Source organism: Scyliorhinus canicula, chromosome 3 (assembly GCF_902713615.1).
Source record: "Scyliorhinus canicula chromosome 3, sScyCan1.1, whole genome shotgun sequence".
NCBI classification, from domain to species: domain Eukaryota; kingdom Metazoa; phylum Chordata; class Chondrichthyes; order Carcharhiniformes; family Scyliorhinidae; genus Scyliorhinus; species Scyliorhinus canicula.
The window spans coordinates 14338281-14355016 of NC_052148.1; the positions used below are offsets into that span (position 1 = coordinate 14338281).

Below are 16736 nucleotides of genomic sequence, written 5' to 3' on the forward strand. Positions count from 1 at the left end.
TCCTCTCAGGGCAAATTTGACCTTTTCCAATTTTATAAATCCCGCCATGTCACTGATCCAGGTCTCCACGCTTGGGGGCCTTGCACCCTTCCAATGTAGCAGAATCCTTCGACGGGCTACTAGGGACGCAAAGGCCAGGACACCGGCCTCTTTCGCCTCCTGCACTCCCGGCTCTACCGCAACTCCAAAAATCGCGAGTCCCCACCCTGGTTTGACCCTGGATCCAACCACCCTCGACACCGTCCCCGCCACCCCCTTCCAGAATTCTTCCAGTGCTGGGCATGCCCAGAACATATGGGCGTGGTTCGCTGGACTCCCCGAACATCTGGTGCACCTGTCCTCACCCCCAAAGAACCTACTCATCCTAGTCCCGGACATATGGGCCCGGTGCAGCACCTTAAATTGGATGAGACTAAGCCTCGCACATGAGGAGGAAGAGTTGACTCTCTCCAAGGCATCCGCCCAAGTCCCGTCCTCTATCTGCTCCCCGAGTTCCTCCTCCCATTTAGCCTTCAGCTCCTCCACTGACGACTCCTCCACCTCCTGCATTACCTTATAGATGTCAGACACCTTCCCCTCTCCGACCCACACCCCCGAAAGCACTCTGCCCATCGTCCCCTGCGAGGGCAGCAAAGGGAATCCCTCTACCTGTCGCCTAGCAAACGCCTTTACCTGCAGGTATCTGAACATGTTCACCTTGGGGAAGGCCAAATTTATCTTCCAGTTCCCCCAGGCCCGCAAACCTCCCGCCAATAAACAGGTCCCTCAATTTGCTGATGCCCGCCCTTTGCCACCCCCTGAATCCCCCATCTGTGTTCCCCGGGATGAACCGATGGTCGCCACCCAGTGGAGCCTCCATCGAGCCCCCCGTTTCCCCCCGACGCCGTCTCCACTGTCCCCAGATTCTTAGGGTCTCCGCCACCACCGGGCTCGTGGTAAACCTCTTAGGGGAGAGCGGCAACGGCGCCGTTACCATGGCACCCAGGCTCGTACCTCTACATGACGCCATCTCCATTCTTTTCCACGCCGCCCCTCCCCCCTCCATCACCCATTTACGCACCATTGACACATTGGCTGCCCAATAGTAGGGTCTTCGTCTTTCTTGAGAATCAACGAGATAGAGGCCTGTGAGGGTAGAGGACAATGAATCCCGGAATAAGCAATCATTAAACACGTCCAGAATTAAAGGTACCAACTGCTCCATGAACTTCCCATAAAATCCAATGGAAAAGCCATCCGGGCCAGAGGCTTTCCCAATCTGCATCAATCCAATGAATTTTATAACTTCCTCTGGGCCCAATGGGGAATGCAACTCATAGCAACCAGTGGCTGGTTTAGCACAGTGCTAAATCGCTGGCTTTGAAAGCAGGCCAGCAGCACGGTTCGATTCCCGTACCAGCCTCTCCGAACAGGCGCTGGAATGTGGTGACTAGGGGCTTTTCACAGTCACTTCATTTGAAGCCTACTTGTGACAATAAGCAATTTTCATTTCATAGCAGATGGCCCTCTGTTCTGTCTATAACTCAAATTGTGTTTGCAGCTTTTTCCCACTTGCCAACAACTCCAGGGTAGAAGCAAGTGATCACTGATGGTCCCGCTCTCAGATGGGCATGGCCGAGATGCTGAGCTTGTCCCAGTTGCAGATGGGCATGGCCCAGTCACTGAGGAGCTTCACTGAGGGTGTCGGAGGGTCCAGCTCACGTGTCGGCAGCACACGCACAGCCGTGCTGCCCTGTCCCGTGTGCTGACCCCCGAGATGAGACCTTGTCAAAGGGGTGGATCTCGGGGGAGCTGCTGGCCAATGTCCCCACTCCATGGGGCGGGTCCAGCCTGGCACCCAGCGCTGAGGATGCCTTTGACAAGGTGCCGCATAGGAGACTGTTAAATAAGTTAAGAGCCCATGGTGTTCAGAGTAAGATCCTGGTTTGGATAGAAGATTGGCTGACTGGCAGAAGGCAGAGAGTGGGGGTAAAAGGGTCTTTTTCAAGATGGCAGACGGTGACTAGTGGTGTGCCTCAGGGGTCTGTGCTGGGACCACAACTTTTTACAATATACATAAATGATCTGGAAGAAGGAACTGAAGGCACTGTTGCTAAGTTTGCAGATGATACAAAGATCTGTAGAGGGGCAGGTGGTATTGAGGAAGCAAGGGGGCTGCAGAAGGATTTGGACAAGCTAGGAGAGTGGGCAATGAAGTGGCAAATGAAATACAATGTGGAAAAGTGTGAGGTTATGCACGTTGGAAGGAGGAATCTAGGCGTAGACTATTTTCTAAATGGGGAAATGTTTCGGAAAGCAGAAGCACAAAGGGACTTGGGAGTCCTTGTTCACGATTCTCTTAGGGTTAACGTGCAGGCTCAGTCGGCAGTTAGGAAGGCAAATGCAATGTTAGCATTCATGTCGAGAGGGCTAGAATACAAGACCAGGATGTACTTCCGAGGCTGTATAAGGCTCTGGTCAGACCCCATTTGGAGTATTGTGAGCAGTTTTGGGCCCCGTATCTAAGGAAGGATCTGCTGGCCTTGGAAAGGGTCCAGAGGAGGTTCACAAGAATGATCCCTGGAATGAAGAACTTGTCGTATGAGGAACATTTGAGGACTCAGGGTCTTTACTCGTTGGAGTTTAGAAGGATGAGGGGGGATCTTATTGAAACTTACAGGATACTGCGAGGCCTGGATAGATGGACGTGGAGAGGATGTTTCCACTTGTAGGAAAAACTAGAACCAGATTAGGACACCATCTCAGACTAAAGGGACAGAGATGAGGAGGAATTTCTTCAGCCAGAGGGTGGTGAATCTGTGGAACTCTTTGCCGCAGATGGCTGTGGAGGCCAATTCACTGTGTCGTTAAGACAGAGATAGATAGGTAGATAGGTTCTTGATTAATAAGGGAATCAGGGGTTATGAGGAGAAGGCATGAGAAGGGGGATGAGAAAAGATCAGCCATGATTGAATGGCGGAGCAGATTCGATGGGCCGAGTGGCCTAATTCTGCTCCTACGTCTTATGGTCAACATGATGGTGCAGACCATGGGGAGCCGCCAGGGCTGTCAGAGCCAGATGATGCAGGGGCAGACGGGGCTTGAAACAGCTGCCCTCCGTCCCAAAGTGAAACCCAGTGCCCTATGGGCACCGATCTGAAGGAGGGGGCGCTGGATGCCAGGCCAGACCCGTCCCATGGAGTGGCGACATTGGCCACCAGCTCCCCCGAGATCCACCCCTCTGATAAGGTCTAATTTCGGGGTCAGCATACGGGACAGGGCAGCCCCTGGTGAGCCGGGGCTCTCCAGCCCCAGAATCCCCAGAGGACATCCAGCAGGGCCATCGATGGCCACGGGCCGAGTTAAGCAGCAGGCCGCCTCCATCTCTGATGTGGTAGAGGTAGTGGTAGTATGGCCAAGAACGTTGAACATCACTGAGGGCACTGGGGAAGGAGGGGTTGGGTGGGGGCTGAGGGGGGTTGCGGGGGCAGCACCATCGGGAGTGGGATATTATACAGCTCATTAAACATCATTTTGCACAACCATTATGATGCACGGTAGCACAGTGGTTAGCATGATTGCTTCACAGCTCCAGGGTCCCAGGTTTGATTCCCGGCTTGGGTCACTGTCTGTGCGGAGTTTGCACATTCTCCCCGTGTCTGCGTGGGTTTCCTCCGGGTGCCCCGGTTTCCTCCCACAGTCCAAAGACGTGCAGGTTTGGTGGATTGGCCATGATCAATTGCCCTTAAGTGTCCAAAAAGGTTAGGAGGGGTTATTGGGATACGGGGATAAGGTGGAGGTGTGGGCTTAAGTAGGGTGCTCGTTCTAAGGGCCGGTGCAGACTCAATGGGCTGAATGGCCTCCTTCTGCACTAGAAATTCTATGAAATATTAAATCACTTTCTTCCACTATGCGGGCTGACCTCATGGCCTTTGCCCATCTCTCCAGGCACCCCCAACTACCCCCATGGTGCCCACCCAGCCTCCAGCCATGGACATGTCCCCGGAGCTGTGTCCCATCCCCTGAGCGTTCGGGTGTTGCCTCCCGCAGTGTCCAGGCATCAAGGTGCGATTGGAATGCTAGGCAATGACTCCCACATGCTAGATGGCCCGCCCAACCACAGGAATCCACTTGGGTTGGCAATTCATCATTATCAAAGCCTTCAGCCACACGGCCAGAGTCCTTAGCAGTCGGTGGGGGTTATGGGTGATCGGTGGGGCAGACGGGCAGGGACAAGGGTTGCCCCCAGAATGGGATTGGGATCCAGGGGTTGGCATGGTGATGCTGGGTGCGATTCCCCCCCCAGCATCTCCCCCCCCCCCCCCCCATGGCAGCCCACCCCTGCGGAGGGACCCCGCCCCCGCCAAGCACTGGGGTAGCAATCCCAGTACCCCCAGGCTTTTTGCCTGTGAGCAAAGATAGCTACTCACCTCCTTGGCGCCCCAGGCCCTTTTGCCAGGTTCACTTTTTTAAAAAGGTAGTACTAACCGGCACCAGCGTGAACACTTGCTGGGGAGGCCGTTCAATGATGGGAGTCTGTCGGATATGTGGTTGTTCTCATTGTTTGTATGGAAATGGGGCTTAAGCGATGGCAATTGGTTTCTTGCCTCTGGGTGCGGGTCGGTTGCAATGCCAACGGTTTGGTGCCTGGCACGGATTTCATTTTCGGCCTCTCCCGCTATTCACCGGCTTCGTTACGCTTGAACACGAGCGCAATGAGGCCAGAGAATCGCGCCCAAACTGTTCTGTAGTCTCGCCTTCCTTCCCTATGTATGGTATGCTTTGTCTGTATAGAATGCAAGAAGCAAAACTTTTTACTGTATCCTAATACATGTGACAATAATAAATCAAATCAAATTATAGAGACAGCTGCAGTAACCAGATTTAAAGTGGGAAAACAGACTTCAGAGGTTAAGCAAAAGTTTGATGCCATCTTAATAGTCTGGGAATCGATGGTTAAAGCAGATGGGAAGAGTTTGGGCATCTGGCAATACAAAGACATCCTAAAGGGGGAGTTGTATAACAAGGATGTGGGAGTTTTGGTTAAAAGTGGAGTGGAAGCTTTTTTTGAAAGAGTAGTTTGGAAAACCTGGAATGGATTCGTAATGCAACCACTGATTTATCATAGAAATATCATAGAATTTACAGTGCAGGAGGCCTTTCAGCCCATCGGGTCTGCACTGGCCCATTAGAATGAGCACCCTACTTAAGCCCATGCCTCCACCCTATCCCCGTGACCCAGTAACATCACCTAAGCTTTTGGACACGAAGGGGCAATTTAGCGTGGCCTATCCACCTAACTTGCACATCTTTGGACTTTGGGAGGAAACCAGAGCACCCGGAGGAAACCCACGCAGACATGGGAGAAAGAGCAAACTCCACACAGTCTTTCAAGGCTGGAATGGGACCAGAGTCCCTGGAGCTGTGTGGCAGCAGTGCTAAACACTGCACCACTGTGCTGCCCAAGGAACAGTAAGAAGTCTTACAACACCAGGTTAAAGTCCAACAGGTTTGTTTCAAACACAAGGGCAGCACAGTGGCCTAGTGGTTAGCACAACCGCCTCGCGGCGTTGAGGTCCCGGGTTCGATCCCGGCTCTGGGTCACAGTTCGTGTGGAGTTTGCATATTCTCCCAGTGTCTGCGTGGGTTCCGCCCCCACAACCCAAGGATGTGCAGAGTGGGTGGATTGGCTACGCTAGATTGCCCCTCAATTGGAAAAAATAATTGGGTAATCTAAATTTTTTTAAAAAGGTTTGTTTCAAACACGAGCTTTCGGAGTACTGCTCCTTCCTCATGAGCAAGGAGCAGTGCTCCAAAAGCTAGTGTTTGAAACAAACGTGTTGGACTTTAACCTGGTGTTGTAAGACTCCTTTACTGTGCTCACCCCAGTCCAATGCCGGCATCTCCACATCATGCCGCCCAAGGAAAGCATTGTTGCAAAAGAAGAATTTAGAGCTTGTTTTTGTTGGAAGTGGAATTTGGAAAGTCACAGAAAATCACCTGGGTTCAGAGCAGAGTGCTTTACCACACAGCCAGCCTGTGTGTTTATAGGGTCTGTGTGTTACTGAGACCAATGTAGCCTAAGATGTACTTTGTAACCCACGTTAGCCTTAAAATCTGTGTATGTTTGTGAAGCTAAAGCGGGAGTGGAGGAGAATTGTATCTTCAGTGAATTCAATGTGTCTCCGACCAGGAAATAAGTGCAATGCAATGAGACCTTGAATAAACGGATTGGTTTTCTTCATCGTGGAAAATATACAAAACTTATCAATTTAAAAAAGCATGTTGAACAATAGCATAGCCGCCCTCATTCAAGAGACCACAACCCCATTGGCCAAAGTCAAGTTGTTCTGTTGTCGACACAATGTAAGAGTGTCTAGCGACTGAAGCAGTGTTCAAAGAAGACGTCTACATTGTCCGCATAGTTCATTGGTAAATTGTAACCAATGTGCTTGGCGCCAAGACTGGCTGCACCCAGCGCTGAAGAGCATTTCAGTTTCATCATAGTAAACTTGCACAGACTCCTTCCCACTGGCTTCTGTTTGACTTCCTTCAAGACTTCCAGGAACCCTAGGAAGAAGGAAAGAATTTGCATTTGTGTGGCATCTTTCACAACCTCCAGGCATTCTAAAGGGCTTCACAGTAAATTTAGTTTACGTTTTGCCAGCTCATGCAGAACAAGATTCCACAAGAACATAATAGAAGCGGACCATTCGGCCCATCGAGCGCACTCCACCATTCAATAAATCATGGCTGATCTTGGATTTCAACTCCATTTCCCGCCCTTCCCAGTACCCCTTAAATTCCTGTGCACAGTAAGAAGTCTTACAACACCAGGCTGAAGTCCAACACGTTTGTTTCAAATCACTAGCTTTCGGAGCACACAGTGCAGAAGGGGGCCATTCGGCCCATCAAGTCTGCACCGACCCACTTAAGCCCTCAGTTCCACTCTATCTCCATAATCCAATAATCCCTCCCAACCTTTTTTTGGACACTAAGGGCAATTTATCATGGCCAATCCACCTAACCTGCACGTCTTTGGACTGTGGGAGGAAACCCACGCAGACACGGGGAGAACGTGTAGACTCCGCACAGACAGTGACCTAGCAGGGAATCGAACCTGGGACCTTGGCACTGTGAAGCCACAGTGCTAGCCACTTGTGCTACCCATCCTTTTTAAGGCCCATCCTACGGTGCAGTCTGGGTTTTAATACCTCGCCTGAAAAGCGCTCATAAACAATATAGGAGAGGGTGCGAAGGAGATTTATTAACAGAGCACCAGGTATGAGGAACGTGTTGTGTGGTGACTGAGGAAGGTGGAATTGTTCTCCTTGAAGCAGAAAAGCTTAAGGGGAGATTTTCTACAGTTTTGACACAGTAAATAAGGAGAAACTGTTTCCCGTGACACTAACACGTCCACAGGTTTAAGGTCATCAGCAAAAGACACGGGGGGGAAATTAGGGGAATCTTTCTTTCTTTAAACAGTATCTTGTGATGATTTACAACATGCTGCCCGAAAGAACACCGTACGCAGATTCAATAGTAACTTGCAAAAGGGAATTGGATCGGTACTTAAATGAGAGCAAACTGCAGCGTTATGGGGAAAGACCAAGGGAGTGGAACTAATGCAGCAGAGAGGTGATGGGCTGAATGGCTTCCTTCTGTACTCTACATCTCTGTTTCTAATCGAGTAGCTCTCTCAAAGAGCTAGCACAGGCAAATGGGCCGAGTGGCATCTGTCTGTGTGACCAAGTTTTCAGTGATTAAAACGGAGATCAGCTGATGAGGCGGAGTCTGTCGATTACACTGGGCATTCTGGTCAGTCTCTGCAAGTTGCTACACGTAAATCACTCCACATCCTCTCTGGCAGACACGCAGGAGTGCCCCCTCGCAACCTACCATTCCTCATGAGGTCCCAGCTGTTCCAGACTGATCCCACGCAGACTATGGGCAGACCAAGCTCCCCCTCATGCAGCTTCTGGAAGAGAAAGAGCAGTTAAACTCACACCCAAATCTTTCCAAAGGAATAAATCGGCTTCGACTACCGTCTACCACAGAGAGGCAAAGAGGTCAGTTCCACCATTCCACCTCTTCCCTGTAAGAACGTCACTGCACTCAATCTTTCCTCTCCAGCCAGTCCCCCAGTAATATAATCAGATTCCATGTACCCACACTGACATCCCAGTCCGACCTCCCCACCAGGCTCCCAATGTCTTTGATTTTGTTACAATGCGGGTTCAGCATCCAGCCTTCAACCAGCAGGGAGCCGTTGCAATGAAATAGGTCCCCATCATGAATTCTGGTCGCTAGCTGTTGACTCCATCCCTCCCTCTGGCCACAGTCTTAAACTTGAACCAGACTGTTTGCAACACTCTGACCTGGACTTTATTTTTTTTTTTTTTTTTTATAAATTTAGAGTATCCAATTATTTTATTTTTTTTCCAATTAAGGGGCAATTTAGTGTGGCCAATCCACCTAACCTGCACATCTTTGGGTTGTGGGGGTGAAACCCACGCAGACATGGGGAGAATGTGCAAACTCCACACGGACAGTGACCCAGGGCCGGGATTCGAACCCGGGTCCTCAGCGCCGCAGTCCCAGTGCTATCCACTGCGCCACATGCCGCCCGTGACCTGGACTTTATTAATAGGGGCCTAGAGTACGAGGGCACGGTGATGCTGAATATATTCAAGACACCAGTTAGACCTCAGCTGGAATATTGACGACAGTTCTGGGCACCACACTGTAGGAAGGACGTGAACACATTGGAGGGAGCGCAGGAGAGGTTCCAGGGATGAGTAACTTCAGTTACGAGGATGGATTGGGGAGGTCGGGACTGTTCTCCTGGGAGAGGAGGCGGCTGAGAGGAGATCTGATAGAGATGTTCAAAACCATGAGGGGGCTGGACAGAGAACACAGGGAGAAACTGTTCCCGCTCGCGAAAGGATCAAGAACGAGAGGGCACAGATTTAAAATAGATTTGCAAAAGAAGCAAATATGGTGTGATAAGCATTTTTTTCTCACAGCGGGTGATTGGGGCCTGGAATGCTCAGCCTGGAAGTGTGGTGGGGGCAGATTCAATCGAGATGTTCAACAGGGCGTTAGATGATTATTTGATTGAAACAATGTGCGGGGAAAAGGCAGGGGAATGGAAACTAAGTCATGATGCTCATTTGAAGAGCCGGTGCAGATACGATGGCCGAATAGCCTCCTTCTGCACCGTAACAACAGAGTGATTCTGTTTTAAATAAATTTAGAAATGAAATGAAAATCGCTTATTGTCACAAGTAGGCTTCAAATGAAGTTACTGTGAAAAGCCCCTAGTCGCCACATTCCGGCACCTGTTCGGGGAGGCTGGTACGCGTACTCAACTATTAATTTTTTCCAATGAAGGGGCAATTTAGCCTGGCCAAATCACCTACCCTGCACATCTCAGGGTTGGGGGAGTGAGACCCACGCAGACACGGGGAGAATGTGCAAACCCCACACGGACAGTGACCCGGGGCCGGGATTCAAACCCGTGTCCTCAGCGCCGTGAGGCAGCAGTGCTAAAATCGTGTGTGATTCTGAGCTGAGCTTCTGATTTGCTGCATCCTCAATACCACCTGCATCCAGCTCTGCAACATCTCTCCGCCTGCCTCAGCTCATTTGCGGTAGGGGGGGAAACCCATTATTGGTCCGACATTTTCCCAGTGTTCTGCTCGCCGACCTCCCCACCTTGCGCACACTGTAATTTGCGCTTACTCAAAACTCTGCCATCTGCATCTCAATTTGCACCGCCTGTGCTCGCTGACTCTGTGTCCACCAACCTTTTACAGCTTTCGCCAGCCCTACAGCCACTGGAGATTCCAGCCCCCACTCCAATTCTGACCGTCTGAGGCAATGGTCTCCATGCCTTCAGCTGTCTCGGCCCCAAGCTTTTATTCCCCCTTTTAAACATTCCTTTTCCACTTGTCCGACACACCTGACAGTAGATTTTGTTTGATAATGCTCCTCCATCGCTCACTGGGGCAATTTACTATGTTGAAGGGACTAAATAAATGTCACTTATTGTTGAGATTAACCCCACAATGCTTTCCTTCTCCCCCAAAATTACAACACAATGCAGGTACCGGCGGACAAGTCCCTGCTACGTAGGATGACCATTCAGCCCCTCAGACCTGCTCCATCATTCTGAGTAGATCATGGCGCTGGTACTGTGATACCCCCACCCAACAAACAATATTGATCAGAGTCTTCAGAATTTCAGCTGACCAGAGGGTCGTTCGAGATGTCCACCAGGCGATGCTGTTCTTTATCCCTACCTGACCAAATGCTTTATTTTTTTTTTAATAAATGTTTTATATTGGGTTTTTGAACAAAGTATATTTACCGTTATGATATAGGAGAGAAGGACACACACGAAAATACCCAAAAAAAAGTAATAATAAAAAATAAACTAGAATAACTGGTAGGGTATTGTGCACCAGCTCAACAGCAGCAACTCTGTACAATTGGCAATATTATTTACAACACATAAGTAGGCAACTGTTTGGGAGGGGAATGTAGAGGTAGATATACATTTGGGTGCCGGAGAAATAATTACAGAGGGCAATACTGGTATGGGTCTGGTGTTGGTGTTGTCACTTGCTTCTCCCGGACGGATTTCGCTGCCGTTGTCGTCTCGCGCTCACCTCCGCTTCAGCCGTTCGACCCGTCTTTCGCCTGGATTCTCCTTGCTCTCTGTTGCTGTAGATGTCAAGTTTGTTATCGTTTCCCGTGCCCTCCTTCCGGCGATCATTCCCCTGCCCCCCCCCCCCCCCCTCCCTGGTTCTCCTCTATTGTTCCCTGTCTCTTCCCTCTTCCCCCCCCCCCTGCGGTTCGCCTTTCTTTCCTCTTAGTTTTAGCTCTCTCTCTTCTCTCTCTCTCCCCCCCCCCCCCCCCCCCCCTCGCCGGCCCCCCCAGACTATCCCTCCCTCTCATGCCTTGGCTACTTTCCCCTGATTCTGGACTACCTGCCGATTCTTCCTCTTGTTCGTTGGCCACAAACAGGTCCCGGAACAATTGGGTGAATGGCTCCCACGTTCTATGGAAGCAGTCGTCTGACCCTCAGATGGCGAATTTGATTTTCTCCATTTGGAGAGATTCCGAGAGGTCGGACAGCCAGTCTGCAGCTCTGGGTGGTGCTGCTGACCGTCAGCTGAACAGGATTCTACGGCGGGCGATCGGGGAGGAAAAGGCAAGGGCGTCCGCCCTCCTCCCCGGGAATAGATCTGGCTGGTCTGATACCCCGAAGACCGCCACCATCGGGCATGGCTCCAACCTCATAGGGGCTGGTTTAGATCACTGGGCTAAATTGCTGGCTTTTAAAGCAGACCAAGCAGGCCAGCAGCACGGTTCGATTCCCGTACCAGCCTCCCCGGACAGGCGCCGGAATGTGGCGACTAGGGGCTTTTCACAGTAACTTCATTGAAACCTACTCGTGACAATAAGCGATTTTCATTTCATTTCATCCCCACCACTTTGGACATAGCCTCGAAGAAGGCTGTCCAGTACCCAGCAAGTCTGGGGCAAGACCAGAACATGTGGGCATGGTTGGCCGGGCCTCCTTGGCACCTTTCACATCTATCCTCTACCTCCGGGAAGAACCTACTCATACGGGTTCTTGTTAAGTGAGCTCTATGTACCACTTTTAGTTGCGTCAGGCTGAGCCTTGCGCACGTGGAGGTGGAGTTGACCCTATGCAGTGCTTCGCTCCAGAGTCCCCACCCTATCTCAATCCCCAGGTCATCCTCCCATTTTTTTCTTGTTGTGTCCAGTACGGTGTCAGCCCTTTCTACCAGTCGGTCATACATGTTGCTACAGTTCCCTTTCTCTAGGATGCTTGCGTCCAGTAGGTCTTCCAGTAATGTCTGTCGTGGCGGTTGTGGGAATGTCCTTGTCTCCTTTTGTAGGAAGTTTTTGAGTTGCAGGTACCTTAGCTCGTTCCCCCTGGCAGGCTGGAATTTCTCTATCAGTTCATCCAGTATTGCGATCCTGCCGTCCGTGTATAAGTCCCTGTCAGTGTCCCTCCGTCCTGCCTCCACCTTTTAAAGGTGGCGTCAGTCAGCGCTGGTGTGAACCTATGGTTGTTGCAGATGGGAGCCTTGTCCGACATTTTGGTCAGGCCAAATTGCTGCCGCAGTTGGTTCCAGGATTGGAGGGTGGCTATCACCACTGGACTGCTGGAGTGTTTTTTGGGTGGGGATGGGAGTGCTGCCGTGGCGAGGGCCCGGAGGGAGGTCCCCATGCAGGAGGCCTCCTCCTCACGCACCCACTCGGCCTCTGGCTAGTTCATCCATTCCCTTATTCGCTCGGCCGTCGCCGATCAGTGGTAGAATTGTAGGTTTGGGAGGGCTAGCCCCCCCCCCCCCCCCCCCCCCCCCCCCAAACCCGGAATTTTGTTTCTTGTCCATTTAACCCTGTCGAAAGCCTTTTCTGCGTCTAGGGAGACGATCACCTCTAGTGTTCTCTCCCCGGATGGGGTCACTATCACATTCAGCAGGTACCTGATGTTCGAGGTAAGCTGTCTACGTTTGACAAAGCCCGTCTAGTCCCCTGCAACCACCTCTGGTACGCAGTCTTCCAGCCTTTTGGCTAGGATTTTGGCCAGTATTTTGGCATCTGCGTTCAGCAGTGAGATGGGTCTGTGCTAGATTCAGTGGCAGTGTGCTCCTAGCTAGCGTGTCTGTAAACATCTACCAGATGCCTTAATGTTTCACCTTGTGGGCACGGACATCCATGAGATGAGAACGGCCCCGTGTAATACCATGCTGCAGCAGATCCAAGATTCAGGCACAGGGCAGGAGTGGGGCTACAGCCCAGTAACCTCACCGTCCGAAATGTCGAGGAGCACGCTCACCAGATTCACAAAGTTACGGTTTAATTCACACTCCATAGATTGAAGCGCAAAATCGGGGTTGAGCTATCCAGTGATGGAGTGCCGCACTGTCAGAGGGTCAGTACTGAGGGAGTACTGCACTGTCAGAGGGTCAGTACTGAGGGAGTGCTGCACCGTCAGTGGGTCAGTACTGAGGGAGTGCTGCACTGTCAGAGAGTCAGTACTGAGGCACTGCTGCACTGTCAGAGAGTCAGTACTGAGGGAGTGCTGCGCTGTCAGTGGGTCAGTACTGAGGGAGTGCTGCGCTGTCAGAGGGTCAGTACTGAGGGAGTACTGCACCGTCAGAGGGTCAGTACTGAGGGAGTGCGGCACTGTCAGAGGGTCAGTACTGAGTGAGTGCTACACTGTCAGAGGGTCAGTACTGAGGGAGAGCCGCACTGTCAGAGGGTCAGTACTGAGGGCGTGCTGCACTGTCAGAGAGTCAGTAGTGAGGGAGTGCTGTACTGTCAGAGGGTCAGTACTGAGGGAGTGCTGCACTGTCAGAGGGTCAGCACTGAGGGAGTGCTGCACTGTCAGAGGGTCAGCACTGAGGGAGTGCCGCACTGTCAGAGGGTCAGCACTGAGGGAGTGCTGCACTGTCAGAGGTGCCGTCTTTCGGACGAGATGTTAAACTGAGGCGTTGTCTGTTCTTTCAGGCAGATGTAAAAGCTCCCACTACCACAGAGTCAGCACAGGATATCCATCCTCCAACCAAGGTCACAAAATCTGGTCATCATCGCACTGCTGGCTGTGAGGTGCATTCCAATGAATCGCTGAGTTTTGATTTTGTGTGAAGGGTGCAGAGCACAGAAACAGCCCGAACAGTCCTTGCTGGTGTTTATGATCCATTCGCACCTCGTCCCTCATCAAACTCGGCCATCAAAGTCCTCAGGCTCCCTTCTCCCTCGCTTGCTCATCTAGTCTCCTGTTAATTACATCTACAACCACTCACCTTAATCGCTCCTTGTGATAGCGTTCCCTGGGTCAAGGAGCTTCTTCGGAATCGTGAAGGACCGAGACTGAAGATGTCAAAGCTCGGAAGCTTGACTGCTGAACCAACTCTACGGACAGTTTGGGATTATTTTACCTGGTCCACGTGGGGCAGCACAGCCACAACGTGCTGGGCAAGTTCCTGGCCGGCCCTCCGGAAGATGTGACAAGATAAGTGGTCCCCAGCAGCTGCCGCTGAAAATAAGTTTTAACAAATATCTTTAAATGTCTTTAAATCCTCCATCACGAGGAGGGACATTGAATCCAATAAAGCAAATGGAACAACTTGCAGTTACAGTATTTGTTACACATGCAATAGTCACCAGAGTATTGCTGGAAAGAGTGTCAATAATTTGCCTGTGAGCAGCAAGCTTCCACTGGCAGCACTGCGGTGAATGACCAGTATTTCAGTGATGTTGGCCGAGAGGGTAACAATGTCGGCCTGCAGAATGGGAAGAAGACGTTTGTTCCCCTTCAAAATACTGCCAATGGGATCTTACATCTACCTGAGAGGACAAGACAAAGCCTTATTTGGGCAGTGGTTAGCACTGTTGATTCACAGCAACAGGGTCCCAGGTTCAATTCCCGGCTTGGGTCACTGTCTGTGCGGAGTCTGGACGTTCTCCCAGTGTCTGCGTGGGTTTCCTCCGGGTGCTCCGGTTTCCTCCCACAAGTCCCGAAAGACGTGCAGTTAGATGAATTGGACATTGTGAATGTGGCGACTAGGGGCTTTTCACAGTAACTTCATTGCAGTGTTAATGTAAGCCTATTTGTGACAATAAAGATTATTATTATTTTAGTGTCTCATCCCAGGGAAAGCACCTCCGACTGTGCAGCATTCCACTGGAGTGTCAGCATCGATTTTTGTGCTCTAATTTCTTTAGAGTTGGCTGCGAGTTCAAAACTCGTTGACTGAATCGTGGTTACTCATGAACTGGCACCAAACTGTGACCACAAAAAAAAAAAGGGTGTAAAAGTTAGGCTTACCTTCCGCTAGCTTTCGACAAAATCCAGCGATTTTGGATTTCTCAAAGGTACGGTACATGTGAGTGAGGAGGGCCATTCGATCAGATATCTGTATAACACGGAGAAGGAATTAAAAGGGTGAGTGTCAGCTGTGAACGGTTCATAGGGTCACAGGACAGAATGACTTTGTAGCAGCTCTTTTGAAGAGAAATCCAGTTAGTCAGACTTCCTCGCTCTTTTCCCAAATTCCCATATTTCCCCTTCAATGTTTATTCGCAATGTTTATTCGACAAGGCTACCAAACGACACTTACTCAGCAATATCTGGCACACCAGCTTTCAGACTGGGTTCCGCCAGGGTCACTCAGCTCCTGACCTGGGTCCAAACATGGACAAACAAGCTGAACTCCAGAGGTGAGGTGAGGTGAGAGTGACTGCCGTTAACATCAAGGCAGCATTTGACCGAGTGCGGCATCAAGGAGCTCTAGGAAAATGGAAGTTTGGATTGGATTGGATTGGATTTGTTTATTGTCACGTGTACCGAGGTACAGTGAAAAGTATTTTTCTGCAAGCAGCTCAACAGATCATTCAGTACATGGAAGAAAAGGGAATTAAACAGAATTCAAGAAAATACATGAGAATACATAATAGGGCAACACAAGATATACAATGTAACTACATAAGCATTGGCATCGGATGAAGCATACAGGGTGTAGTGTTAATGAGGTCAGTCAATAAGAGGGTCATTTAGGAGTCTGGTGACAGTGGGGAAGAAGCTGTTTTTGAGTCTGTTTGTGTGTGTTCTCAGACTTCTGTATCTCTGCCCGATGGAAGAAGTTGGAAAAGTGAGTAAGCCGGGTGGGAGGGGCCTTTGATTATGCTGCCCGCTTTCCCCAGGTAGCGGGAGGTGTAGATGGAGTCAATGGATGGGAGGCAGGTTTGTGTGATGGACTGGCCGGTATTCACGACTCTCTGAAGTTCCTTGCGGTCCTGGGCCCTAGCAGTTGCCATACCAGGCTGTGATGCAGCCCGATAGGATGCTTTCTATAGTGCATCTGTAAAAGTTGGTAAGGGACATGCCGAATTTCCTTAGTTTCCTGAGGAAGTATAGGCGCTGTTGTGCTTTCTTGGTGATAGCGTCGACGTGAGTGGACCAGGACAGATTTTTGGTGATGTGCACCCCTAGGAATTTGAAACTGCTAACCATCTCCACCTTGGCCCCGTTGATGCTGACAGGGGTGTGTACAGTACTTTGCTTCCTGAAGTCGATGACCAGCTCTTTAGTTTTGCTGGCATGGAGGGAGAGATTGTTGTCGTTACACCACTCCACGAGGTTCTCTATCTCCCTCCTGTATTCGGACTCGTCGTTATTCGAGATCCGGCCCACTATGGTCGTATCGTCAGCAAACTTGTAGATGGAGTTGGAACCAAGTTTTGCCATGCAGTCGTGTGTGTACAGAGAGTAGAGTAGGGGGCTAAGTACGCAGCCTTGAGGGGCACCGGTATTGAGGACTATTGTGGAGGAGGTGTTGTTGTTCATTCTTACTGATTGTGGTCTGTTGGTCAGAAAGTCAAGGATCCAGTTGCAGAGGGAGGAGCCATGTCCTAGGTTTTGGAGCTTTGATATGAGCTTGGCTGGGATTATGGTGTCGAAGGCGGAGCTGTAGTCAATAAATAGGAGTCTGATGTAGGAGTCCTTGTTTTCGAGGTGCTCTAGGGATGAGTGTAGGGCCAGGAAAATGGCGTCTGATGTGGACCGGTTGTGACGTTATGCGAATTGAAGTGGGTCAAGGCGTTCCGGGAGTATGGAGGTGATGCGAGTCAATGGGAATCAGGGAGAAAACTCTCCTTTGTTCGGAGTTCTGCCTCACACAAACGAAGATGATTGCGTTTGTTAGAGGCCA

The 16736-nt window shown here is 50.7% G+C and overlaps 1 protein-coding gene across 3 annotated transcripts in view; it reads right to left on the reverse strand.

Annotated features, from left to right (window-relative positions):
- Nucleotides 1–6197: 6197 nt before the first annotated feature.
- The window catches only part of nagk (N-acetylglucosamine kinase), a 42038-nt gene continuing 31499 nt past the window's right edge, over nucleotides 6198–16736 (reverse strand). For all 3 annotated transcript variants that reach the window (XM_038793149.1, XM_038793148.1, XM_038793147.1), the window contains 4 exons: nucleotides 14855–14942; nucleotides 13965–14062; nucleotides 7879–7957; nucleotides 6198–6549 (listed from right to left, as the gene is read on the reverse strand). In XM_038793149.1, coding sequence (XP_038649077.1) covers nucleotides 6356–6549; nucleotides 7879–7957; nucleotides 13965–14062; nucleotides 14855–14942 — 459 coding nt within the window. In that variant the 3' untranslated portion in view covers nucleotides 6198–6355. The remainder of the gene's footprint in view (nucleotides 6550–7878; nucleotides 7958–13964; nucleotides 14063–14854; nucleotides 14943–16736) is intronic.